Source organism: Drosophila albomicans, chromosome 3 (assembly GCF_009650485.2).
Source record: "Drosophila albomicans strain 15112-1751.03 chromosome 3, ASM965048v2, whole genome shotgun sequence".
Classification (NCBI taxonomy): Eukaryota; Metazoa; Arthropoda; class Insecta; order Diptera; family Drosophilidae; genus Drosophila; species Drosophila albomicans.
In genome coordinates this window covers 50,073,012-50,099,891 of record NC_047629.2, presented here as the reverse complement: position 1 = coordinate 50,099,891, position 26,880 = coordinate 50,073,012, and the positions used below count along the sequence as shown (strand labels likewise).

Sequence of the window (26,880 nt, the reverse complement as noted above, 5' to 3'; positions counted from 1 at the left end):
ACAAGATTTGCATTTGCCGTCAATTAATATATTGACAACAACAATTTAGTTGCCATACATATAAAATAATAAGTAACGAAAAAGATAACGAAAAGTAAAGAGAAATATCAATTGTAATTTGGCACTTATTTTTTTTTGCGCTATTTTTTTTGGTTTGCTTTGCTTTGTTTACCATTATTGCCCTAGGCCTTAAAGGGTATATCCAACGTGAAACACAATAATTCAAAAAAAAATATATAAATAAATAAATAATGCAAATATAATCTCATACATAATAACAAGCCACAATAAAACCCTGTGCAAAACAATAATAATTATGACAATGTGTGTGTATGTGAACAACCAAACAAAAGTATATACCTTTTAAGGTATATAAACAATCATTATTATCATCATCATTAAAATCATTATCATCATCAACATCATCATCACCAACAGCAACAACATTATGAAGGCCTTCGTCGTGGAGTTCTGTCGGGTAAGTTTTAAGTCCGAGTGTCCGAAATAAAAATACATAAAAGAAGTTTTATAACATAAATATTCGTACATATGTAATTACATACATACATACATACATATGTTGGTGCCTGTTCGGCCACGCAGCAGCTGCCCACAGTTTTGCTTGTATTGTATTTTTCATACTTCTTCGCAGTTGCGAAAGCTTCAAACAGCATATGAGCTGTCGGCTGATACCCTAACTTTTGGGTCAGGCCTATACCTTTTTAGTACTGATTTGCTTCCGCCTATATTGTTACTCTTATTATTGTTTGTTGGTACAGCACAGTGGTTTGAACATGATTTACAATTAAATTAATAAAAAGTCAATATTAATTTTGGATAAATAAAATATAAAAAGTAAAAATAAATAAAATAATAACAATTAAGAATAAAATAATAAAACTTATAAATAAAATAAATAAAAATTAAATAATAAATATGATTCAATAATAAATACAATAAAATAAATATTAAACATGAGTAAAAATATTAAACCAAAAATAAAAATAAATTCAATACAATTTTTTTTGTTTAAATATGATTAAAAATATTGCAAAATAATTAAATTAAAAAAAAAAAAAAAAAATAAATAAATAAAAATTATAAAAGTGGTTGAGATATTAAAAATCAATAAATAAAAAAAAAAAATAAATATCTACAATAATTAAATAAAAAAAAATGTTTCACAATAAAATTAAAATAAAATAAATTTTAAAAATAAAAAAAAAAAAAAAAAAAAACGATTGGAGAAGAAAATAAAGATTTTAAAGTAAGAATAGTAAATTTAATAGAAAAACCTCATGTTTGCTAAAGCGCGCATCCAAAAATAGTTGCCAAAATTTGTTTGCTTATGAATTATTGATTGTTTATTAAATATTATTAGTTTTTACATCTTTTTTTTTTTAGTTATTATTGTAAATGAGTAGTAGCCGTTGCTAATAAAACAATGAATATTGTATCGAATTAAAAATAACTGCCCTATAAACCAATTATGCAAATAATTATATCGTCATAATTCTAATTCATTTTGGACAAATGGTTTTGTTTTTGTTATAAATAAATACTGATGTTAACTTTGAGTCATTGGACTTTACTAATGAAATTCTAGATTTTGTTCTGATTTCCGGAGACATGGGAGCATAAAATAAAGGGGGAGTTGTAATAGTTTTGGGGTCATAAAAACGTTTCATCTTATGACCATGGTTGGGTGGGTATAGACCAGGGTGTGGCAGTTAACATCTTATAAGACCACCCCTGCTTTTCTTAAATTTTGTCCGAATTTCAACAGTGTGCCTGCATTTGTTTTGTTTATTAGATATTGGTAGTACTCCGATCGAGTTGTATTGTAGATTCGAGTCGGATTAGATTATTGACAAGAGGATCGACTCATGTGTTTGTTTTTTTTTTTTAATCAGGAGGGACTCTATAATAATAAAGTTTTCGTGGCTTCGTGTAAAGTATAGCAAAAACCCACCCCACAATCCCGAAAGAGCTAAGGGTTCAATGGGTCCCGCTCCGCTATATGCTTGCACGCGAGATGGTTGTGAATGATATTTGCAACCGTCTTCTCACATCCGGGGCTGACTATTCTTAGGAATTTTTTGGCGCCCAATCGTGGGTCTAGCAACGCCATCATAAATGGTTGGCTTACCCAATGTGAGACTGGCAACGTCACAATATATCATGGAAATAAATGGGGTTTGCCTAGCCAAGCTGTTTAGTATATGTATGTAGTTGCTAGTGACAGCTGTTAGTTAGCTAAATGCAATTTTAGCAGCATTTGCTAAATTTAATATCACAATAAATAGATGTAGCTACATTTGCAATATGTGAGACTTAAAGCTAAGCAGCTTGTAAGTGTAAAAGTTGTAGGAAAATTCTATTTACTTTCTCTCATATTATTTTATTTCTTTTTTTAATTTTTGTGTAAAATTTGTACAAATATTAGCCATACACTAAAAATTGTATTGAATTAAAATTGTGCATAAAAAATGTAAATACAGAGAATAAATATTAACAAAGTGTTTTATTCATCACAATAGTTTTGAAAAATGTAAGAAATATAGATTTCGTTTTTCCAATTTACCAAAGGCGATGTTTTTGGCAACTTAAAAATGGGTTTTCAAACATAAGATAAACATATGATAAAAATATTATATTTAAGATACCATTAAATGCTTGCTCTACAAATGTGGCAGCTCATATTAAATAAAAACTTAACCAATTTTAAACATTTAAATTATGTACTTAAACTAAATACATCTTACTTTATTGATTTTTTTTCCATATTGATTTATTCAAGTGGAGAATTGATACAAACATTTTGTGTACACATTTAATTAGTTTGAGAATCCCCACTACTCAAAAATAGTATTTTAATAACACAGTTTATTTCAAATGTAAATCAAAGTGATTGTGGAATCTTAACTTCATCTACTTTAAAATTTCTAATACTTCCAGTTCAATAAATTGCTTTAAAACTTGCTCCATATATTTTGTAATATTTTTACTTTAAGAAAAAATGGCTTGAATATTTGATTGACTTTTCGCTTTCTATTTTGCCGTTCAGAGTATTCCCAGTTCGTTTTGCACACAACTCTTTTAGAATTTTGTGTTATTTGTTAGAGGCTGGCTGCTGTCTTATGTAAATATTTGATGACACTTGTTAAGGCTGAGGAACTTTGAGCTACATATCGTAGTATTTGAGCACCCATTTGTTCAGTGCTCCTCCCTCTCTTGGCACCACTTTTCTGCATGTGTCTCATTTAAAATTCAATTTATTTTTCGGCAAGCGTTGGAAAACAAAATAGAAAAGAAAACAGAAAAAAGAAAAGAAAAGCATAACACAAATTTGCATTACTTTTGGCATTGATTTGCGGCGAGAGACGCGAAGATGGAGACACAAAAGATGGAGACGGAGACGGATTTAAGATACGACGGTTTACTTAGAACTTTCTGTAATTCGTGGCGCAATTGTCTTAATTCGAAAATTGCAGTTTCGCAGCTGTAGACAAATTGTGGCCATGCACGAGCACGCATCTGGGCAATGCCAACGATAATCGTGAGCTGTGTATCTGTATCTGTATCTTAAAGATGCGACTCAGTCACCGTCGCAGTCACAGTTGAGGTTGATATTCTGTTCTTATCTGTTTTGCCCATCTGTTATTTTCGCTCGTAAATTGTGTTGGCTTTGTGTGAGAGTTAACTGTAAAGCATGTGACAGCGTCGTACGCTTGACCTTTGACCCTGCCTGACTGCCTGCCTGCCTCGCATTGCGTGCCCCAGTCCAATAAATGCGACACACACTGCATAATGTTGAATTCATCATCAACATCGTCATTGCGCATCATTTAATTACCGTTCGGCCTTTAATGACATTAATTAACATTTTTGTATTTGTTTTTATTATGATTATTACTTGGTATTATTAATATTTATGTTTATGATTAGCTAATTGCGTTTGCTCATCAAACACACACACACAAACAAAAATACCGTAAGTATAAAGAATTTTTTTTGTGATTTTAATTTTGATTTTGATGTCATGTGACCAAACCGCAGATCGCTGACTGAAAACTGTGGCAGACGCAAAATGATGTCGGCGTCTAATAAACCAGTTGAGGCTGCATTTGAATACAACAACAATCAGAACGACAACAACAACAACAGGAGACAGACAGACTGTCAGCAGCAAAAAGCTGAGATCACGTGCGGTTTCTCGTTGATAGCACATAAAAAATGCCGGCCAATTTAATAAAGCAACTGCAAGATGACCTCTAAACAAATTTGTGTATTTACTTCTCTTACTCAGAGAAAAAAAAGAGTGTAAAAACGGAGAATAAATTCTGAAATGCATAATGACATGTAAACTCTACAAAAATTATAGATATTTTTGATATTGATGAATATTTTTTTAATTTAATAAAAAATGTAAAGTTTGAAATCAGGAAGAGGTTACAACAATCGCACTGCCAGTCGAATTGTGCTCGACCGTGAGATACCACCCATTTAGAATAAAAGCAAAACAGTGCAGTATTAATTTGAAAATATACCAAATTACTATACCACAAAAATACCAAAAATAAGCTGAGCATTATATTTGGTATATTGATATGGTACTCCACGAAAAATATACCAACACAATGAATCCCTGTAGAAATAAGGTATTTTTACCCATACAAAAGTATTTCTTAAAAAACTACAATTACTACTATTTTTATTAGAAATTATAAATACTATATGTATGTATGAACCAAAAATTGCGTCTCCAGAATTTAAGAAATAATTAACATATTAACATTGTTTCAAAAAATGATTGATAATCGAATTTTTCTTTGAGAATTTTTGATGTACTCGTAAGGGAAGTTTTCAAACACATCATTTTGGTTTTTTTCTGTGTACTTACAGCATACTTCAAGCTCGCGCTTTACGCAAAATATTCACCTTAAACTATGATTTACAGTAAATACAAAAAATAGGTCGTAAATCTCACAACTAAAGCGCATCTGTTTGTCATGCTAACTTACAGTATTTACACACGTGTGAATACAGCTTCCATCGCACGTCTGTTGTCACATTATTCATTATTTTATTATTATTTATTTGCCTTTTTTTGTAATATTCCCCTGTTCAGCTCACGACCAGGTTGTTGACTTATATATTTTGGTTTACCCGTCCAATTGGCGGCTCATTGATTGCTCTTAGCAAATATAAACTTAATTATTTGAGAGGATTTAATATACACATATACACAAATCGTGTGATTGTAATTTAATTGGATTTTTTCCCCCACTATGCAATTGAAATTATATTGAAATGATCAACAAATCCCACACTTACAAAACCGTGTGGCGCGCTTTGATTATATTATTAACATAGAGTATAGAGGGCAATGGCATTGGGCATTATGTATTTTGATGTCTATGTTAGTGATAGTAATAAATATAGAATCGATTTGAAGTAACTAAATTCAATAACTTTATGAATTTTAGAGACATATTAAATTTTCAATACAATTTTCGAATACAAACTTTATGGATTTTAATAAAGTAATTTAATAAAAAAAATTTAGTATTACATTGGATTACATTATTCAACTTTAAGAGTTTAAAAAACAAGTTTTTTCATTCATTCAGGAAACTATTTCATATCATTTCAGTCGTTGTAATCGGTGAGAGTATCATTAATTCATTGTTTTTATAATCGCTGCATATTAACCAGTCAGTGTCATTGTTTATTTTTAACATTGTTGACAAGTGATTGCATAGACAGCTCAGCTAATTAGGGTCTCCAGTCAATTGCAAAACAATGCGAGCGAAAGAGTGAGTGTTAGAGAGCGAAAGAGGGGGAGAGAGAGAGAGAGAGAGAAGTAGTAGAACGAGACAGCTTGTCAGTTAGAGCTGATATTTAAATATTTATCTTATGCTCTGGACAAGTGTGGCAAGTGTGTCAAATTAAGAGCACGACGGTTGCAAAATTGGTAAAATGCTAATGGAATATTTGTTACCCAAATGGCGACTAAAGCAATTACAGAATGTGAATAATACAAAATGGTATTTTAATTAAATTAAAATTGTGTTTGCCAATAGCTGAATTAAATGTATTGCACACACACAGACATATTATGCAATTAAATTTGAACACACACTTGAACACCCACACATACACACACAGAGTCTGCTGCAGACACACACGCTTGGTAATTTTCTTGTTAAGCTGCAAGCAAACATTTAAACATTTTTCTGTTTGCCTCGCAGCACTTTAATCAAGTCAGCTGATAGCAACAGCCACAGCAACAACAACAATAATAATAACAAAAACAACACCGGTATCCAGAACAATAATAAATACAATAAAAACATTGCACAGATCTTGGGCAAATTTCGTTTCCAGCTGAGTTTGCTGTGTTTTCCATTATAAATCATATGTAAACAACGATTTTTAATTGCCAAAGCAAACAAGCCAGCACATTAAATGGGTGTGAACGACTTGAAAGCACTCTGTTTAGCATTAAAAATGAATAAAAAGGTTTTTGCGGCATTTCTAATTACTTGAATGAGCCTATAAACAATTCATTAGAATGCAAAATCATTCAATAATAACAACTGAACACAATCAAAGATATTATTAATAATACATATTATAATATTAAATAAATTGTATATTATGGTCCTTGTATTACGTTTTATCTCTAAGCTAAGTTAATATTTATAACTTATTTTATCTTTTTAAGCATATTTACTCACATGAACGATTTGTATATGCCTATTTTAACACTAAACGAAGTTTCCATTATGAACTTTAAATTGTGTTTTATCGCTTAGCTAATTTGCTTAAGTAGAAATGACCATATTGAATTAAAAGTGTTCACTTCCAAGTATTCTTTAACATATTAAAAAAATAAAAGTTAAAAATCCTTACACAAATTTTTAAAATTAGGTCACAATTTCAAAATTAAAAATGAAATAATTTTTTGTATGTTTGTAAATACAAAAAATTATTTCATTCCTAAAATTATAACTAATACAATACATACTAATGATACTGCAAAAATAATACCAAATAATAATATTAAAATTTTTGAATACACACAAATTTTATTAATTTTAATAAACATTATATTACGCTGCGCTGAAGAATGAAGGAATAAAAAGTTCTTTTATTATAATATCGTCAGTAAACAAGCATATATTCTTAAGACACATTGCAAAAAGTATACTAAAGAATATACTAAAATATACAACATATACGGAATTTATAAATATATACTAAAAAATGTCTAAAAAATGAACACTCAATTTTCTTCAAAGTCAATACACTCCAAGCGCATAGAGTATTTACAATTGTAGTAGTTAAAGCGCCGTAGTTAAGTATCTTCAGGTTGTTGATATTTCTAATCTGGCTCATTATAAGTATAGACAAATAGAACCCAGTGTTCTAGGCGTCATTGACAGAGCACTTCTCATTATCAGCTAAATTCAAATACTATCTACAAATATGTAATTGTTCACCGAATCGCACCTTTAGTCTCAACCCAACAGAGACCAACGGACCTTTTCCGACCTGTCCAATTGTAATTACAAAAGCAATGACAGCTCATCTCGTCTCGTTGACTGAAAGCTACTGCAAGTTAATCGAAGTGTCATGGTAAGACTATGTCAAAGAGGGAAGCATGGAAGGGGATTTTGAATCACCTGCATTTGTCAGTTTGTTTTGAGGTTATTTATGATGTCAGTTACGCTCTCACAGCTAAATCACCAGCATGCAATTAGATAAACACATTCGCACACACACGGCTGAGTGATTATAGCAAGTATTTTATATAATCAAAGCGATTTGAATTTGAATTTTGAATTTACAATGCAATAATTTCCCATTTAGTTTATCAGTTTATGGCATGGCAATCAATCAAACTGATCACACACAGTCGAAACTGTTTTTTGGGGAAATCAATCGACGTCGACTACGACGACGACGACGACGTCGCGACCAATTGCATGTCATATTTTAGCCACATTAACTTGAATGCTTGTAGTAAAATATATAATGCGAGATAAGCAAACGCTTTGACACTTACCCAATCAGCTGGAAAAATGCGAGAAGTTGGAGCGCGCGGGGGCTCGTTGCGGTTTTCTTAAGTGGTATCCCAAGATGTTGATTTTGATGAATTTATAGCACTGTCTATTGAAATTTTGATTCACACTTGATTATTGACTTATCAAATTTGAGAGTTGACCTCCAAAACAAGAAAACAACCAACACACATTCACATGAACACTGCACTTTCGTTGAGCAAGTTTTACAGTAACTGTTCCAGTTCCAGTTCCAGTTCCAGTTCCAATTCCAGTTCCAGCTCCCGTTGCCGTTTCGTTTGTGGGACTAATTTATGCCGCGTATTTAGGCTTTTAATTAACACTTCCGCGACGACGCGACGTTTGATTCATGCGCTTCACTTGAAGCTCTGAGATTTTTCGTTTTACAACTACTTCGTACTTAAGTGGCTTCAATTTAGCCCCGGAGGAGTCTTCTTCTCCCAACTCAGGGGGAACGTCGCCACACGAACTCACGATCTCACAGTTTGCAGTTGCAGCACAACTCAACCGAACCGCACAATCCAGCTGCACAAACCCAACTGAATGGAACCGAACCGCCAGACTGATAAGCCCACCATTTCACACTCTCGATCCGATCCACACTCTCGATCTCAATTGCGCTCACCGCTTTGAGCGGCTTCAGCGCTGCGAGAGCCGCTAGTTATGTGCGTGGGAGAAATGTATGGCGAGTAATTTATCGCATGCGATAAATGTGCTGGCATGAGTGCAAAACTTGGTAAATTAATAGTGGAAAGATTGAGATTGAATGAAAAATATTGAAAATAAAATAATGAAACGATCACTAATGTACATTTTATGGTTAGTCGATTAAATATTAATTGTAGTTGTTAATATTACAAAGTAAATACTTAAACATTGATCAAGAAATTTAAATTAAAATGTAAAAATGTTGAATATTAATTTATGTAAGTTTATCAATATTTTTTATTTTCAAAAGTTAACAATGATTTTTAAATATATTGCCTTAAATTGAAAATTATGCCAAACAAATTTAATTATATTTTATTTCTTCACTTCATTTGTTGATTTGGGTCATAGAAAGAACTTTATACATAAACATAAATTAGCAGATTTATTTGATTTATAATATTTCAACATTTAATTACTCGTATAACAAAAATTTCTCAATTAAACTTTAATTTCTGGCAGCAATTTAAATCATGATATTTAATTGAAGAAATCAAGTCCTATGACTTTAAATTTGAAACTAAATAAGTTTCTTAATTTAATGTATACAAAATATTCATAAATAAGTAAAATAATAAATTTGTAGCTAAATTGTCTTATTAAACATTAAAGAAATAATATTAAAAGTAATATTATTAGTGTTCATTTTATATTAAATAGATTCAAGTCTTGGTGACTAGCATTCTAATTTAAGAAAAGGTTGTAACTAAAAATATCCCAAAATATTTGTGTATTAAATAAAAAGCAAACTTATTTACGTGACTTGGTTTAATATCTGCACTGTGAATGATAAAATAAAATGTAAAACACCAGCAGTCAGTCGAAGTATATAAATACATGTTAGATTCCCGGCCCGGAGTCTTCTTGGCCAAGAACATACTTGTAGTAGGCCTTGTTCAGCTGTTCGAGGAACACAAAAGCGAAGACAGTGTGCGGACCCAGGCGACACAGATACGGCGTGAATCCCTTCCAGAGCGAGAAGAATCCTTCATTGCGAATTACCTTGATGATGACATCGGTTGCTCCGCTATACTCCGCCTTGCCATCGATCACCTTCATCTGCTGGATGCGTGTCTTGGCCATGTCCAGCGGCATAGAGGCAATTGTGGTCAAGAGACCCGAGCACATGCTGGCACAGATGTGCAGTCCCAGACCCTCGTCCATGAAGCGCTTGAAATATCCCTTGAACTGTGAATACGATGCCAATTGCACCATGTTAACGATCATCGCACGTCCCACCGTTGGCAAACAGCCGCGCCACAGAGCAAAGAGTCCTTCCTCCTTGACGATGCGAACGAGCGCATCGCCCACATTCTTGTAGTTGCGTCGCTGATCCGCTGGCAAACGATTGTCGGACATCATGCGTATCAAGGACACTTCGGCAGGATTCCCGACCAGAGCTCCACAGGCGCCGGCAAAGATGCCCATGGCCATGCTGGCCAACACCTTGGGCGCCTGTTGATACTTATTGCGATACGCCTCGATCTCCATCTGATAGACGCCCATGCGACCCGTGGTATAAGTCGCCTGACGCAACAATCCAGCACTCAAACCATTATAGAACGCCAAAATCCCCTCGGACTTGAACACCTTCGCAATGCAATCAATGGAGCTGCTGTATTCCTTGGCTCCCCCCTTGCCAGCGGAAATCTGCATTCGTGTCTTCACCAAGTCCAGAGGCTGCACAATGCATGTGCCCAACATGCCGGCGGTGCCGCCAATCACATACTTCATAAAATTCGGAATGGTCTTCTTCTCGACATCGTATAAAAGCACCATGGTTATTATGAATGTATCTATTGATTTCTGGGCTTAGAAAATTAAGAAAAATTCAATACGGAGCTGGGTTTTTTTTTTGGTGTTGCTGAAAAGTGTGAGTGTGGAATACTGTGAGAGTTCAAATAATGCTAAAGCCTACTTCATTTAATGTGTGTTTTCTATTTTCTTAAAATGCATATTTCATTTTAATACTTCAGTTACATAATGTAGAAAAGAATAAGAAAGAAATATAAAATCAGAAAGAAACAAGAAATGAAAGAATAATTTAAAGTTTTAGAAATAGCGAGGTCATCAAAAAATAAATTATAGGGATTTATATTATACCAAAGTCTCACTGGAAACCCTTTTGTTTTTGTTTTCTACAGTTATCGATAGTCAACCTTACTTTCGATTATTCTCATTTCATTTCGATTACGCGAATCTAGGTCGCTGTAGCATTGATAGTCAATTGGAGCAGTTAACAACAGAGTTGGCAACAGTTCAATTAACGATCCCGTCTAATTTTCCACACACGCCAGATAATTGTGGAACTTGGTCTTTAACGCGTCCCACAAATTAACAGCACCCAGTCAAATGGCTCATTATCTGTTTTGGTTCTGGGCCTGGGCTGTCATCATTAGATGAGTACACCAAATTGTTTGCCAAAGCGAGCGCGCTCGAACTGCAATTAGAAGATGATCCAAAGTTCAGCCAACATATACACCACTTGTTTTCCGAGGCAGCTGCAATTAGACAGGCCGAAAATTGTTATGTCAGAGAGGACATAGAGATAGGGGAGGGGAAATGAAAGGGAAGCAAAAACCAAAATATGTACTTACAAATACCATATTGGCAACTCATTGCGGGCTAATTAAGAACTCATGCGGCGTTGGCAGCAAACACGCAACGTTGCAATGTTGTTGATTTTCGCGTTGTTCATACAAAAATCGCATGCAGCAGTCGAAAGTGTCGACTAATTAGTGAAAATGGTGCGTGTCTCGGCTAATATGCGGCTGACTTAACTCACAAATCAAAGCATACTTTCAGGCGGCGCGCACAAGAACTACAAAATGCAAACAAGCAAAACACTTTACGATTGCGAATGAGACAGGATGAGAATGAGAGCAGAAAATGCCTCACTCAAATCGAAAGCCAAAGCAAAAGTGGGACAAACCAATAACAACAACATCAATAACAACAACAGCGAGAAGCTATCAAATCAATTACAGATGCCAAATAGCAATTGCGAAAATTGTAAATAAATATTTCAGCAAATGACAACAAGCCGGTAAACTATTTACGACAATAAATCAGATCATATCTCGCTCTAGCTCTTGAACCGCAAACCGCTCCCGAGCAGCCCTACAAGCGTGGCATGGAAAAGCTTTGCTAATACAACAACAACAAAGCTCTGACAACAAGATGCTTGATAAGGGAAAAAGGCAAGAAGCGGGGCAACCGAGCGACAGACAGAAGAATCGCAATGGAAACCACAAAAATTTACGAAGCGAACTGAGGTGAAGCTGTAGCTAAAAGCAAAATGACAATAACAGCTGCATTTCGTAGCAAGCAAGCAAGCGAGCGGGCGGGCAACGTGGAGGGGCGGGCGGTTGACAGCGAGCGAGCGACAAAAAAAAGTACCCACAAAAAACGTAGTATTAAGTGGCGAACCGTTAAGAAGTCATTGGGTAGACTAAAAAACCTGAAACAGCAATAAACCGAGAGACAGAGCAACTAAGTGCGGCAATTTCTGGAGTAAACAGAGCAAGCATAGAGAAAGAGAGCAAAGAGAGAGAGAGAGAGAGAGAGAGAGTGCGGCGCTCAGCATGCATGTAATTTACGTTTAAGCTTGAGAGTAAAAGTTGTCAGCGGGAGAGCGCAGCGAAAGCTGCACACAACAAAACAAACAGAACTGAAATAAATAAATTTTACTATATTTAAATACTAAAACTTATGATCACTCGCTAGCACAAGAATTGTATAATTCCACATGTGGAACAAAAGCGCTCAAAATGTGTGTCAACTCATTCCGGTTTTAAGTTGATCTTTTTGGGGAGAATATTTTGTGAAGAACTGTTAAGGCTGCTGACTCTGCAACAAGTTCAACGCACAATGTAATAAACTGTTTATAGTTAAACAATAAATCAATAGCGAAGAAGCAGCAGCAACAGTAACAACAAGAACGACGACAACAACAACAACAATAATGGTGGCGACAGCAACGAATTCTAAGCGCACAAAACGAAAGACTTGAGCACAAAACTTTACGATCACTCAACAGCTCTCTCGCTCTCTATCTCGCTCTTACACTCTCGCTCTTCGCTGTCGCTGCGAGCGCCACAGCTTTCGAAGTCGACGCTTATGCTTTTCGAACTCGAAAGCCAATCAGCAACAGCAGCAGCGGCAGCTTGCAGCCCAAAACGTTGGTCATTCATTCGTCAGTGAACCGTCGTCTGAGTCGTTGTTGCGTTAACTTTGGCTGATCGCGTAGCGTCTTCTTCTTCGCCGAAGAACGAACGTTTTACAAAAGAAAAGAAAAAGAAGAAAAAAAACAAAAGCATTGCTCTTTTGCAGTTTGTGTTATCGTTGAAAATACCTTGTATCGTAAACGTTGTGTGTGCGTGTTATAACATTTTTGCATTTTGCATTTGTTATTATTATTCAGCTTTGGCTTTGCCTTTGGCTTTGGCATTAACTTGGCCCAATGCGCGTCGACGTTTTCGTTTCATTTTCGCTTTGTGCTCCAAATTGACGTCGCGTCGCTTTTGCATCTTTCGTTCAGTTCAGTTCAATTTAGTTGAGTTCAGTTCATTTCGGTTCAATTCGCAGTGATTCGCTCGCTTACAAATAATTACTGAGCTGCACTCAAGTTGTTTTTGTGTGTTTCGGGTTTTTTTATAAGAAATGTGCAGCGCCAGATAAATTTCACCATCAAGTGCTCGCAAAGTGTTCCACAAGAAATAAGAAAATTAAAAAAAGAGAAAGAAAGAGAGAGCGATAAAAAACGGCACAAGTTCTGTTTGCCATGTTATTAACATTGTGTTCATAATTCCTTTGTATGTACAAATACAAATACAAATACAAATACATCGATATATCGTCAGCGACATCGACAACAACATCTATGCAAATAGAAAGCAACAAACACAGAGAAACACATCAGGAGCCAGCGGAATAAGTCAAGCAACTAAACGCAGCGGGTAAGCAATGGAAATTGCATTTAACATAGTTGGTAGAAATAATTAAGTTAGTTAATAGAACAAATCAACTGCACAACGGTTTGATCAGCATACCCTGTAAGGCATTACGAAGAGGGTATCTATGTAATGGGAATAAAAGAACTAGTTCACTTAACAGAAGTATGCTAAACATAACTAGTTCACTTTACTGAAGATTTGTAAAAGCTTAAAATGAATGTTAATTTATTATGTTAATTTAATAGTATAGATTATCAAAGATTTTATTTTTAGGAAATTTGCTTATTTAATATTAACAGAATAGAAACTACTTTTTAATTTTTTTTTTTTCTAAATTAACAGTAAATGTTAATAAATAATTAGTGTAATGCTAATAATGAACTTGTTCACTTAACAGAATAATATTTCAAGTGAATTAGTTCACTTCAGAATTTTATTTAAAAATGTAGGATTCACAAAAGTTTCAAATGCAACTTAAATTTCAAAAATATGCTGGCTCAATTATTAGATTAGATTTAAAATCGAACTAGTTAACTTATCAGAATAATGCTTTAAATGAATTAATTTTGTGAATAGAACATTCAATTAAAAAATGCAGTTCATTTATTCTAATTTCATAGTAAATTAGTGAATATTAGCAGACTTTTATATTCCAATGTTAGTTTTAGTTATTCATGATTAATCTAAATTTAAAATTAATTCTAGAACTTGTGTGAGTTAGTTGCCTTAAACCTTTTTAGAACTTTGAAAAGTTGTTGAGAAGTTAATTATAATGTTACTACGAATAACTTGAATTGGATTTAAATATAGATATTAAATATGCAATAAACTTAGTTCACTTAAAAGAATACTTCTTAAAAATTCTCTAGGGTATTTGGTAGTTGTGTTCATTTTGCAGAACGCACAGAAGCTAAAGCATCGGCACGTCGAGCTAATGAGTCAAATTGTTAGCGCTAGCGAGTAGAAGCTCATTTCTCTCATTTGTCTGTTGTCCGTTTCCACTTAATATATTCATTAATATACATTTCTCTTTGATGACGATTTGCATATCGCATTCAGACAGCTTCATAATTTACTGACAGTCGTCGATCTGCTGCCTTCCATCTCTTCCTCTTTCCTCTTCAACATCTCCCTCTCCCACTTTTGACTCTTGTTTTGTGGTTGAAAAGCTATTGACGTTTTCCAAACTTTGTTTGTCTCATGAATGGACTTGTTGCAACCCGATGAAAAAAAATACCACTTGCTGCACGATTGAACTTTAAGCCGCATTCTTCATCATGGTTTTTTTCTTAGACGCGTCTATCAAGCCTTGCTGAAGCTAGCCAATTTTTTGTTTTGGTTATTTGGTTTTTAGTTTTTTTTCGGTGTTTCGTGGGAACTATTGACTCGACTTGGTCTTGCTCTTGGTCTTAGTCGCAGTCAGAGTCTGGCCTGGAACTGTGGCTGGCATTTGCCACACAGCATCGCGCGGCACACATTTTACTAGCCCAGGCGAAACTGGCTTTGAGAGAACAGGAATTTCCACTCCTACAACGAAGCGCTGTAATTGACATTTTTGAGTAATTGCAAATGGTTTGTCGGTTTTTACTTGCGTTTTATTTACAACTTTTCTGAAATTCTTTTTGATTTTTAATCGTCAACAATTAAGGTCAAACTACTTAACCAAAAACTAGAACCTATATTATAAACTAGAAATTGATATGAAATTATTTTTTTTGGTGTACAATTTGTTGCCTTGTCTGTGGGTTAGACAAAGATCTCTGGTCCAAAGATGACTACTTTGGTGGTTGTCTGTTGATTCTGCGTGGCACGTGGCTTTGGCGGTGTGCTCGGTGGCTTGATGGGCGGCGGTGTTGCAACTTGGGCGGAAGTGCGACTGGCAGCGGAACTGCTCGGGGACCGAGAGCGGCAACTGGCAGAAGCACTTGAAGACGAGTGCTTCCGGTGCGATCTCTGTGAACGCAACTCGTCGCGCAATTGTTCCTTGTAGACGAGCTCACGTTTGCAGGCCTGCAGCTCCTCAACGCTGCAATGCTTCAGATGGCGAATGGTGCGCGAAACGAGGCCATCGATGATGTGGATTTTGGTGCGCGACAAACGCGTGGGTTCCGCATGGCGACGGGTCAACTCGCTCTGATACTGGAACAGCAAATAACCCACGCTGGGACGCGAGCCACGACGATGATTGTTTCCATTGTTCTGGCTATTGTTGTTGGTGTTGTTCTTGTTGCTGCTGCTATTGCAGTTGTTTTGCAGTTTACGTTGGTTTTCCATAACTGACACGAGAAATATTTCGATTTCTATTTCGAGATTTGACACAAAGTTCACAGTTTGCTTGAGCGGAACGAAGCGGAGCGGATGTCACGACACTTTGACGTTTGCGCTGTGAATGATGTCCTGTTGTACTTTACCAGGATTATTTATATCGGTGGGCGCTTAGCAGCTACCTGTTGAGCCTCTGCCTCCTCAAAGATGGCGGCTGACCTGTCGAATGCGTAATTACCTGGTGTGAAAAGTGCTGCACGCCATTTGGCCTGGGTAAAACCCTCTGTAACATTTCTATTTCTATCGAAAATTGTTTGACAACCCAAGCCAAAGTTGCTGCTGTTGCTGTTGTGGCAAACACGTGTGCGGGCTGCCCCTTGATTTGTCTCGAGATATTTATTGTGCGACCTTTGCGCGTCTCTCACACACATATTTTCAGCCGCTTTAAATACAGTTTGCCCTTAATAAATATCATTAATTTGTACAGAAATACACATTTATAAATCTTACTTTAGGGCAAAATGTTGTTACCCTCGTCTTAGAAGTGCTTATTAAATATTTACTGCTAAACGAATCTTTTTGACCCACGCAAAACGCCTTTAAATTAACTCTGTATCTCTGTGCGGAGGCGCTGAAAAATGTTTTTCATATAATTGTTATTTTCACTTAGTTTAATTGACACCGCTAAGCGAACGCGTTTAAAGCGCATTTCAACTTAATTATGTTTGTTTTTAAGAAAAGTGAAAATTCCGCTCTATTGTCTGTCAGCGACTTGTACAAAATTCTTTTCAACATGCAACACACAACAGTGGAGAATAACAACAACAACAATAAAGCATAACAATTATAATAACGCATGGCGACCCTGAGCATTTCTTAGTGAAAGTTTAAGATACTTTTTTCATTTGTGACTTGAGCTTAAGATACTTTGTTGTCTGCATTATGTTAATGCGTCTGCTTAAGTGCTGCTGCTTCTGCTGTCCATAACATAAAATCTTGAAAAACATATAAAACATATACTTATAATGCATAACTCAGTGCTAAATGCTGCGGTGCCCCACGGGGGCAGACGTTGTGTGTTGTGAGTGACCCACAAAAGTTTGAGTCTTTGAGCAGCGATGCGATGCGTTGATGATACAATAATCATCATTTTGTTGACTTGATTATAATGATTTCGGCTGTCCATTTGCTGGCCGAAACTAAATTCATAAGCCTGCCAAGCACAATTCCCTCTCTCGAAGTCTCAGTTTCTAGCGGAACGTTGAACGCGTTGAATTGGAAGCTGTCTGCAAGCTGTCAAACGCACGCTACAAAACGCTGCCCGCATCAGCAGAAGCAGCAGCAGCAGCAGCAACATCGTCGTGCCCCTGGCCCTAGTTTATAACTATGCTGCCTTTGACCTTTCGCTACCTGACCTCAAAAAGCAACAACAACAACAAAAAGCGTGTGGCAACATTGGGCTCAATAAAACGCTGATGCGCCGCATTTGCTTAATCCGGCGCGTGGTCTTTCCCAAAGTTCTTAATCCGCTTCGCCGTCTGCGAAATCCTTTTGTTTTTCTACATTCTCGCTACTAGATGCAATTATAAAAGGATTATGCCATTTATGACCTGTCTGACCCAGAGCACACAAAACTCACTTGCAACGCTTTCATTATGATGCAGTTTAATGAATTACCTGGAAGTTGTTAAGTGCAAAAGGCAAAACTGACACGAAGAAGTTCTAGAAATTTCATGCTAATGATGTGACACAAACAAGGCCTAAATAAATATTGAAGAGAAGCTCTTCAGGTATGATCTTACCATATTTGGTAAGTCCAAAGTCGATCGCTGACCTGACTCCGTGTTGACTCAAGTTTGTTCATGCTTGAGTTTGTTGCAAGTGGCAGATGGCGTTATTTGTGTACATTATGGCCGGTAAACCGTAGCGAATTCGCAACCGAAACGATTAGCATCCCAAAGTGGATTAGGCCGGATTAAGTAGCGAAATATTTTGGCACAAACAACAACAGTTCCCTGACCTGCCGCAGGTAACTGTACAGGTAGCCAACTCTCCCCGCCACCCTCGGACCCACAATTTGTATTTAAGCCTGTTGCAGATTGAGTAACGTCATCAGTTAACCAACTGCATTCATAGCAAGCACACACAAGCACTTTCACTCACTCACACCACAAAAAAAATGGAGAGCGATAAGATGATTAAGCCCACCGTCTCGTATCATTTGTTCTTGTACCGTGAGGAGCTGGCACGACGCAATGCTCGCCAGCTGCGACTTTCGAGAACCAAGATTGACATCACCGAGGAGCTCATCTCGAGAACTGTGAAGAACATCAAAACCTGCAGCATGGATGATCTTAAAGCGGTCAACCGTGAGCTCGTGTTCAAGCGCAAGCTGCGCAATCGAGTGTCCAAGCTGCGCAAGGAAGCCAAGCTGGCCAAACAATGAACCCAAGGAGAAGGACGAGGAAGAAGCTAAAACATACTGACAAGGGTGGCAAAGCATAAGCCAAGAAAATGAGAGAGAGAGAGAGAGAATCGATTGTATATAGAATCTAAAGCATACTGACAAGGGAGGCAAAGCATAAGCCAAAGAAAGAAAAGAGAATCGATTGTGTATATAGACCTTACTTGTAAATAAATACTTTGATAAGAAATTTTCCATTAACAAGGCTTTGTGTTTTTATTACGAGTATATAACAAAACTTGTTAATTATCTGGATAACTGTAAAGAACATCATGAACTGCAGCTTGGACGATCTTAAAGCGATGAACCGTGAGCTCGTGTTCAAGCGCAAGCTGCGCAATCGAGTGTCCAAGCTGCGCAAGGAAGCCAAACTAGCCAAACAATGAACCCAAGAAGGAGGACGAGGAAGAAGCTAAAATATACTGACAAGGGAGGCAAAGCATAAGCCAAAGAAAGAAAAGAGAATCGATTGTGTATATAGACCTTACTTGTAAATAAATACTTTGATAAGAAATTTTCCATTAACAAGGCTTTGTGTTTTTATTACGAGTATATAACAAAACTTGTTAATTATCTGGATAACTGTAAAGAACATCATGAACTGCAGCTTGGACGATCTTAAAGCGATGAACCGTGTTTCCAGACTGCTTAAGAAAGTCAAGCTAGCCAAGCAATGAACCCAAGGAGAAAGAGGAGGAAGAAGAAGTTAAAACATACTGACAAGGGAGGCAAAGCATAAGCCAAAGAAAAGGAGAAGAAAGAAAAAGAGAATCGATTGTATATATAGACTTTACTTGTAAATAAATATTTTAATAAGAAATTTTGCATTGAAAAATCTTTGTGTTTTTATTACGACTATATAACAAAACTTGTTAATTATCTGGATAACTGTAAAGAACAGCATGGAAGATCCTAAAGCGGTGAAGTCAAGCTGGCCAAGCAATGAACCCAAGGAGAAAGAGGAGGAAGAAGAGGTTAAAACATACTGTCAATGGAGGCAAAGCATACGCCAAAGAAAGAAACAGAGAATCGATTGTATATATAGACTTTACTTGTAAATAAATACTTTGATAAGAGATTTTGCATTGACAACGCTTTGTGGTTGCATATTATTACGAGTATTTTGCAAAACTTGTTAATTTTATGGTCAATAAAAAAAAGAAGCTTGTAGCCATAAAAACTGGTAGCTGAATCAGCACAAAAAGAAAAACGCCGCACAAAGGCAAAATGTAAACTTCTCAGACTCCGACGTAGACTAAGGCAAAAACCGAAACAAAATAAAAAATAAAATATAGACACACAAATATATATATAAAAAATAAAGAAAAAAAGTCGTTTGCATTGAACAAAAGTAAATGGCTAAAAAGCTGAAGCAAAATGAATTTCATGTTAACGGCAAAACAGCAAAGCCAAAAGAGACAAATGGACAAACATGATGAAACTGAAAACACTGAATACAGCAAAACCGAATCTAAATCTCAATCTCCAAGCGAGTTGCAAATTTTAATTTTAATTTTTTGCGTTTTGGTCAGCAACTTAATTAGAAATTGCAAATGCAATTAAAAGGCAACGCACCAAAATCCCGCTGCCAATGTTTCTTTATAATAAATTTAAAATATATACAAATCCGATATATATATATATATATATGTATATATGCATACGATATAAATGTTTGCATCTGTCTGCGTGACTGCCATGAGAAACCGAAACAAGTTCGCTGCATAAATTAAGCAAAGTCGAAGCCAAAGACAAAGCAGCAATAACCAAAGTGGTGGAAGGCAGCTCAGTTTAGTTCAGAAGAGAGCAAAGATCAGAGTTTATTTCAAGCGACTATAAAACAAGAAAGAACAGTTAACCAATGCTATATAGTTAATTAAATACACTAACTAATATGCATATTACTTTGCACCGTTTCTATATGCATGCGATGCAGCTTAAAGTCGAACTTAAAAGTGGGTTTTGATTTGTAGAAATCTTTTGTGTATATTGAATATTAAAATGATGCAAAGATAGATTATTTGAAATGTTAAAATGTTGTAGTATATATGAATTTATAATTAAAGTGATGCAGAGATAGATAATTTTATAGTAAATACCTTTCTTTACATTTAATTAACTTTAAAGTCTAACTTAGGAATAAGATTGATAATTAGAAAAATTTAACACAGTTTCATCTGCAAATACTAGAAAGAAGCTTGAAATATTACTATGAAAGAAAGAGTTAATTAAATTTAATGAACTTGTCGGAATTATTTATAAAGATATAAGCATAGTCATATGTCAATTTATTTCTCTGGAATCAATAAAAAACATGTTAAATTAGGCAAACGAGAATTAGTAAAAAGTGAAATGAACGAGTTAAAAATTAGTTGCGTATTTCGATTTAACAGAAAGCTACAATCAAATACATAAATAAAAAGATCTAATCCACTTTAAAGTTTTGGCTTTAAATTAAAGACATTATTTGCACTTAAAGTTGGACAATCGGTGTTGAAAAAAAGAGAATTTCTTCGTTATGAAATATCTATTAACTCATTTATATTTACAACTTTGTTACACAACACGAATGAGCTAACAATTTGATTACTTGAATTAAACGGAAATAAATATCTTTACATTTAATTAATTTAAGAGCTTTAGTGCTCGCAAATTAAGCGTGACACACAAAAATCTTTAATTTTTATCCACTTTGGGCTTGAAATCAAAAATATTTGCAATTTAAGTTTGATAATCGATTGTGTAAGGAAACAAATTTCTTCGACACGAATTTCTATTAACTTTTCACTATTTACAAGCTTGTTACACAGCTTGTGCAACGCTTGTTATGTCCAAAAGTTAGGGTATAATGTAAAGTTAGCAACTAGTAACAAAGTCACGATATAAATAAAGAGCAGTCAGCGTTAAAGGCGAAACAATTTTTTCAGTTTTTTTTTTCAGAATTGTTGTTGGTTTTTTCTTGGAGCTGCAAAATTTATAACGTGACATTGTTAAATTTATGTGCTCAAAATGTTGTAATAAAACTTGAGCAGAATTGATGCTGTTGTTGTTGGAGTTGTTGTTGTTGCTTTCAACTTTTCGTTGTGTTGTGTAGGCCAAAGTCGCTTTGACTTCTTGTCTATACCAAAATGTTTGGCTGACTGACTCGACGGTCTCTTTGTGTTTGAGATTGGCGCCAACGTTGAAAAATAATTGCAAATATCATTCTCAATTCAATAATTGACTTAATTATACATTTATATATATCTACTTGAAATTCTCTTCAACGAAATTCTTTGTATAACTTTTTTTGTTGACCCGGTCGACAAAAGAAAAGCGAATTAAGCAACTTTTGGCATTTTCGGTTATTTATCTTAATTAATGTTTATGATTTAAGCCAAACATTTTGTTTCGGCAATTGAACTGCTCTCTTAAGGCATTAAATCTCGTTCCCCGCATATAATCCGTGCATTTATATATTATTAAATGTGTATTGTCTATAGAAAGACAGAGACAGAGACACAAAATCAGAGACAGAAAAATCAAATACCGCAGGCATTGAAGCGATGGCCCAGATTGAAGGACAGGTCAGCTTAGCGCTTGACAAATGGGAATTTTGTGACTTGGGCACCAACAAAAATCATCAAATCACGACTCGAGCGCCGTTTGATTGACATGCAGAAAGGCAGCAAGAAAAAACAAGAAAGAAATAAAGTGTGCTCGACTGTGAGATACCCGGTACCCATTTTTATATAAGAGCTAAAAGTGCTGTATTAATTTTTTGAAATATATCAAATTAATACCACAAAAATACTAAAATTATACCAAATACTATATTTGGTATATTGGTATAGTACTACATTCAAAATATACTACTGAATAAAAGAAAAATAGTGCGATATACCGCAAAAATACTGAACATATACCAAAGGTTTTATTTGGTATATTTATATAGTACTACATTCAAAATATACTTTTAAATAATACTAAATAATAATAATATACCGAAACAAATAAATTTATACCAAAAGCTATATTTAGTATATTGATATAGTACTAAATTTAAAATATACTTTTAGGTAAAAGCAAAAAGTTCGGAATTATTCTTAAAATATACTGAATTTATATTCCGCAATAAAATACTAAAAACACAGCATTTTTAAACAATCAAAATATTTCACTTTTAGTCTTTGAGATCTATATAACCTTCTACCCTACGGTTGCCGGGTATAAAAACAACGAGTACGGGCAACGGCAACAACTGATTGTTCATAATTAAAGTTAAAGCGCCCAAAGGCAGGCGAGCAATGATTTCGCAATGATTCTGTGGCTTAAAGAACTAAAGCGAACCAAGCAAATTATCTCAGCACACATGAAAGACATAGAGAAGGGGAGAGAGGGGGGAAGAGTGAAAGAGTCGAAGAGATAGATTGAGAGCAACAACTTGAACCGCTTGTCACGCCCCGCAGAGCGAAGCAGAGTGCTTATTAACGCATAATTAGCATATTTAGTCTTGCTCTAAGATTGCGTACCCAAAGCTGTCACACAGTCACCCCTACTCTCCCCCTCGCCACCGTGTGTTCCACCTCTGTAACCAGCTGTTTACAACGTACAACCTTTGGCTATGCCACAAACTTGTGCCGCCTCGTTGATATTGCCAGCGATTTGTCGATTTGTCACACAATTTCAGAGTCGATGCGAGAGCTTAGTGTCTGTGCTTGGTTTCCCTTTCTCTCTGCCCCTCGTCTGACCCTTCACCCCCTACTCTTAGCTGTATCTACATCTTCGTTGCCAAGCGTGTTCGTGGTCATTGCGATTTAAGCCTCATTTAGTTGCTGCTTGCTGCACTCTATTACTTGAAACAACCTGCCTGCCGCCCACCAACGTCTCATTCTCCCTCTCTGTCTCCGTCTCTCTCACTCTCTGTTGTGGTTGCTGCTGCCTTGCTCCATTCACTTTATGAACACAGACAACAACAAACGGCCGACAATTGTCGCTTTGACATTTAACTACAATTACTTTTTAGTGGTCTTTCGTTGGTTTGGTTTTGTCGTGTTGCCATTCTGACATTTTGGCCTGACACAGAGAGTGAGACAGCTTGAGAGATGCCAGACAGAGATGGAGACGGTGACAGCGACACAAAGGAGTTCAGGGGAGGAGCTTTGCTGGCCATAATGAAACTTGTTCTAATTAAAATATGCACACTTTTTTTTTTCGTCAAGGTGTTGTTGCCAATTAATTTTGAAAAACAGCTGGCTGACTGGCTGGCTGACTGTTTGAGCCAGGTTGTTGGCCAGGGAGAAATGTCATTGGCTTTTCACGCAAATAAATCAAGGTCAATGGAGAAAAGTGTCATCGTCGTCGTCGCTGTCTCGTGATGCGTATGACAGCCGTGCAAATTGGCCGCTAAGGACCAACTAATTTGGCATTAATTGCAAAAGGTTTTTTGGCTGCCCAAAAGGCCAAGCAGAAAAAAGGCAACTGTAAAGGCTTTAAAGGTGCGGCTGTGGTTGGGCGTGGGCGAAGTTGCATTACCGCCAGCCACAGAGAGTGAAACTGGAACTTGAGCTATGGCCAAGTTGTTTGGCAAAGTTGCTGGCTGACTTTTTAAAGTGGAGGCTGTGTTGGTGGCAGCGTTGGCATTTATAATATTTAATCATATTTGCACGAGCTGAGGGCAAAAATGTCGAGAGCGATACAGAACAGAGAACAGAGAAAACAACGCCAAAAACTTATGGACGCATACTTAATGGCAAAAACGATGCGGCGTGTGCAGCATGTGGCATGTGGCATGCTGCTGCAACCAGGCTGCAATTTAAGCGTATATTCATTTTTTATTCATACATTGCATAGCATTTGTAGCTCATTTGCATTTGTGGTTGTTGTTGTTGTTGAGAGGAAGGAGCTGTTGCTGCTGCGTCGATGCTATCGTCGCTGTTGTTGTTCCTTCTCTTGATGTTGCTGTAATGCAATTTGCTGCAAAATGAAACCGAACAAACCAACACGCTGAGCATTTGGCGGCATTAAATTTAATTTTATTAAAAAACTTTTGCACATGTCTGAAAGTGTGTGTGTGTGTGTGGGTAAGTGTTGTGCTTGGGAATTGTACAATTGACAACATGAGCGAGTTGCCGTTGCTGCTGCCGCTTGCTGTTGCTGTTGGTGTTGTCGTTGTCGCCGCATGTTGTTGACGTGCATGTTGCTGCCGTTGCAGCTGATGTTGTTGCTCGCTTTTTGTTTTATTGCGGCCTGTGCGGGCGTGTCGAGCTTCGCTGCTTGCTTTGATGACAGCAACGTGGCAAGCAACAACAACAGCAACGTCAAGCAACAACGACTCGATAAAGTTTTCAGTTTCGACGAGACGAGACGAGAAATTGTTGCAATTACGAATACTTCTACTTTTGTCATTTTGCTTTTGCTTTTGTTGCCTTGCACTTTTCATAGCTCTCAGTTTTGTTTTTCTCTTCGTTGCTGGATTAACGTTATCGTTGTCATCGTTATCGACTGTCATCGAGCTGTTGCAGCTCGCCCCAATCGTTGTCTGCCTTGTGGCATCTGCCACCTGAGTATTTGGTGTTTTGCATATTCATTTATTTGGCACCCAAGGACATCATCAACCGTCGTCAGCAGCAACATTGCGAGCAGCGATATCGCAACGGTTCTCATCATCATTTGCATATGTTACACTTTTATTTATTGTACTGTGCTGTGCTGTGCTGAGCTGTGCTGTGTGTCGCGTTTTCTCGCACCGCATTACAACACATCGCAATACAAACATAACTCATACGCAGCGTTAACCTCGCCACTTTCTTGCGCTTCTCTCGAGTCTCTCGAATCTCGCTCTGCATTGTTTTCTGCGCTGTATTTATAGCAGTTACGTGAGACTTTGTTTATGTGACAATTGCTTTTTGTTCGTTATACATATTTTGTGTGTGTGTATCTTATTATTTCTGTTTTCTTTCTTTTTAGCTTCTCCTTATACTTATACTTATACTTTTATTTACTTCATGTTTCTTTTTTCTGTTATAATTTTGATTGTTCGCGGTTGTAATTTATGCCTTTAAATTGTGCAAGAAAATTTGCAAAAGCATTTATTAGCACATTTTGGCGGCCATATAAATGACTCAGAGCACTGGCAAATGGCAAATATTGCGACTTGGGGGAAGCCTCGCAAGTGCATTAAGTTAATGCATTTATTAATATTGTTACAGCAATCATGCGAGGGGTGATTCAAAATACAAGGGGAGATATTTTCGCTGCAGTTTGTGAATCATGCAAAGAGAGAGTAAGCTCTTAAATAAGCTGCTCCTTTTACTCGTTAATTATTAACTTGAAATATAGGAAATTTAAATTGAGCTTTAAATTAAATTTCAAACTTTAAATAAGCTGCTCCTTTTACTTATTATTAGCTTGAAATATTAAGGATTCAAATGTAGCCTAAAATAAAATCAAATTAATTAAAAACTCTTCAATATGCTGCTCCCTTCAGTCGTTAATTATTAATTATTGGATTCCAAAATTGAGCTTAAAAATCCTAAAGAAGCTGCTCCCAACACACGTTAATTATTAGCTTAAAATAAGGCATATATCAATTTATATTAAAATTAAAACAAAGTTAAATTAAATTTAAACTTCATAATATGCTGCTCCCTATATTTTTTTTATTATTAACTTGATATGTTGTTGTTAAAAATAAAACAAATTAAAACACTTAAAAAATCTATTTGGTATATTAATAGAGTACTGCATTAAAAATATACAATGGGCATGGCTAAATTGCCTCATGTAGACACAAAGTTATAATACCCTTCTATCTATGGGAATACAAATACTCAAGTAACATATGCTGCTCTCTTTAGATCTTTATTATTTAAACTTTAAACATTGCATATTGAAATTGAGCTGCGTATAAAACTTAAATTAAAATTTAGTACTTTTGCCGCTCACTTCACGCTGTAATTAAACATTTATAGTCCGTAGAATGTTGTCTAAACCTTAGCTAAAGCTGTTGAACTTCACATAACTCTCAAAGTACTCGGAGCATTGCTAATGGTTGTTGTTTTGTTAATGACCATGTCAAGAGTTATCTTGAGCTGCAATAACGATGCATTAAAGGTTGACAATTGAAGGTCTATCTATCAAGTATTCGAGCTGCCCTCGCATATGCATATTTGCTTTGAGTTGTTGTGTAGATGCAATTGATGTGCCTTCTGTTTTGCCAGCTCACGTTGTTGTATTGGTCAACAAAAGCAGAGGATATCATTTTCGCATTTTGATGTCCGATTACAGGCGAGCAACAACAACAGCAACAAGCATAACTAGAGCAGCAAAGCATGGCAACAAACAATGCAAAAGGTACAAAGGCAGCAACAGCAGCAGCAACTATTATGACAGCAAATAACTAAGGCAAGACCAATTT

The 26,880-nt window shown here is 35.9% G+C and overlaps 5 protein-coding genes across 6 annotated transcripts in view; 2 read left to right on the top strand and 3 right to left on the bottom strand.

The window, feature by feature from the left end:
• Positions 1-8,281, bottom strand: part of LOC117568603 (axotactin) — a 100,764-nt gene extending 92,483 nt beyond the window's left edge. The window contains exon 1 of the mRNA XM_034249355.2: positions 8,075-8,281. The gene's annotated coding sequence lies outside the window, so the exon portion shown is untranslated. The remainder of the gene's footprint in view (positions 1-8,074) is intronic.
• A 1,277-nt stretch (positions 8,282-9,558) lies between these two features.
• On the bottom strand, positions 9,559-10,695 carry LOC117568177 (mitochondrial 2-oxoglutarate/malate carrier protein-like). The gene has a single exon (XM_034248612.2). The coding sequence runs from the start codon at positions 10,575-10,577 to the stop codon at positions 9,639-9,641; it is 939 nt and encodes a 312-aa protein (XP_034104503.1). The 5' UTR covers positions 10,578-10,695; the 3' UTR covers positions 9,559-9,638.
• A 2,308-nt stretch (positions 10,696-13,003) lies between these two features.
• LOC117572790 (zygotic gap protein knirps-like) overlaps positions 13,004-26,880 on the top strand; it is a 91,867-nt gene continuing 77,990 nt past the window's right edge. For both annotated transcript variants that reach the window (XM_052003888.1, XM_034255893.2), the window contains exon 1: positions 13,004-13,756. The gene's annotated coding sequence lies outside the window, so the exon portion shown is untranslated. The remainder of the gene's footprint in view (positions 13,757-26,880) is intronic.
• Positions 15,320-16,189, bottom strand: LOC117572001 (serine/threonine-protein kinase pakG). The gene has a single exon (XM_034254516.2). The coding sequence runs from the start codon at positions 16,025-16,027 to the stop codon at positions 15,500-15,502; it is 528 nt and encodes a 175-aa protein (XP_034110407.2). The 5' UTR covers positions 16,028-16,189; the 3' UTR covers positions 15,320-15,499.
• On the top strand, positions 18,093-18,464 carry LOC117572792 (uncharacterized). Its single transcript, XM_052003609.1, has one exon. It carries the CDS (start codon positions 18,198-18,200, stop codon positions 18,462-18,464), a length of 267 nt encoding a protein of 88 aa, XP_051859569.1. The 5' UTR covers positions 18,093-18,197.

Coding starts and splice junctions, on each gene's coding strand:
- LOC117568177 (XM_034248612.2), bottom strand. CDS start 10,577: ATGGTGCTTTTATACGATGTCGAGAAGAAGACCATTCCGAATTTTATG.
- LOC117572001 (XM_034254516.2), bottom strand. CDS start 16,027: ATGGAAAACCAACGTAAACTGCAAAACAACTGCAATAGCAGCAGCAAC.
- LOC117572792 (XM_052003609.1), top strand. CDS start 18,198: ATGGAGAGCGATAAGATGATTAAGCCCACCGTCTCGTATCATTTGTTC.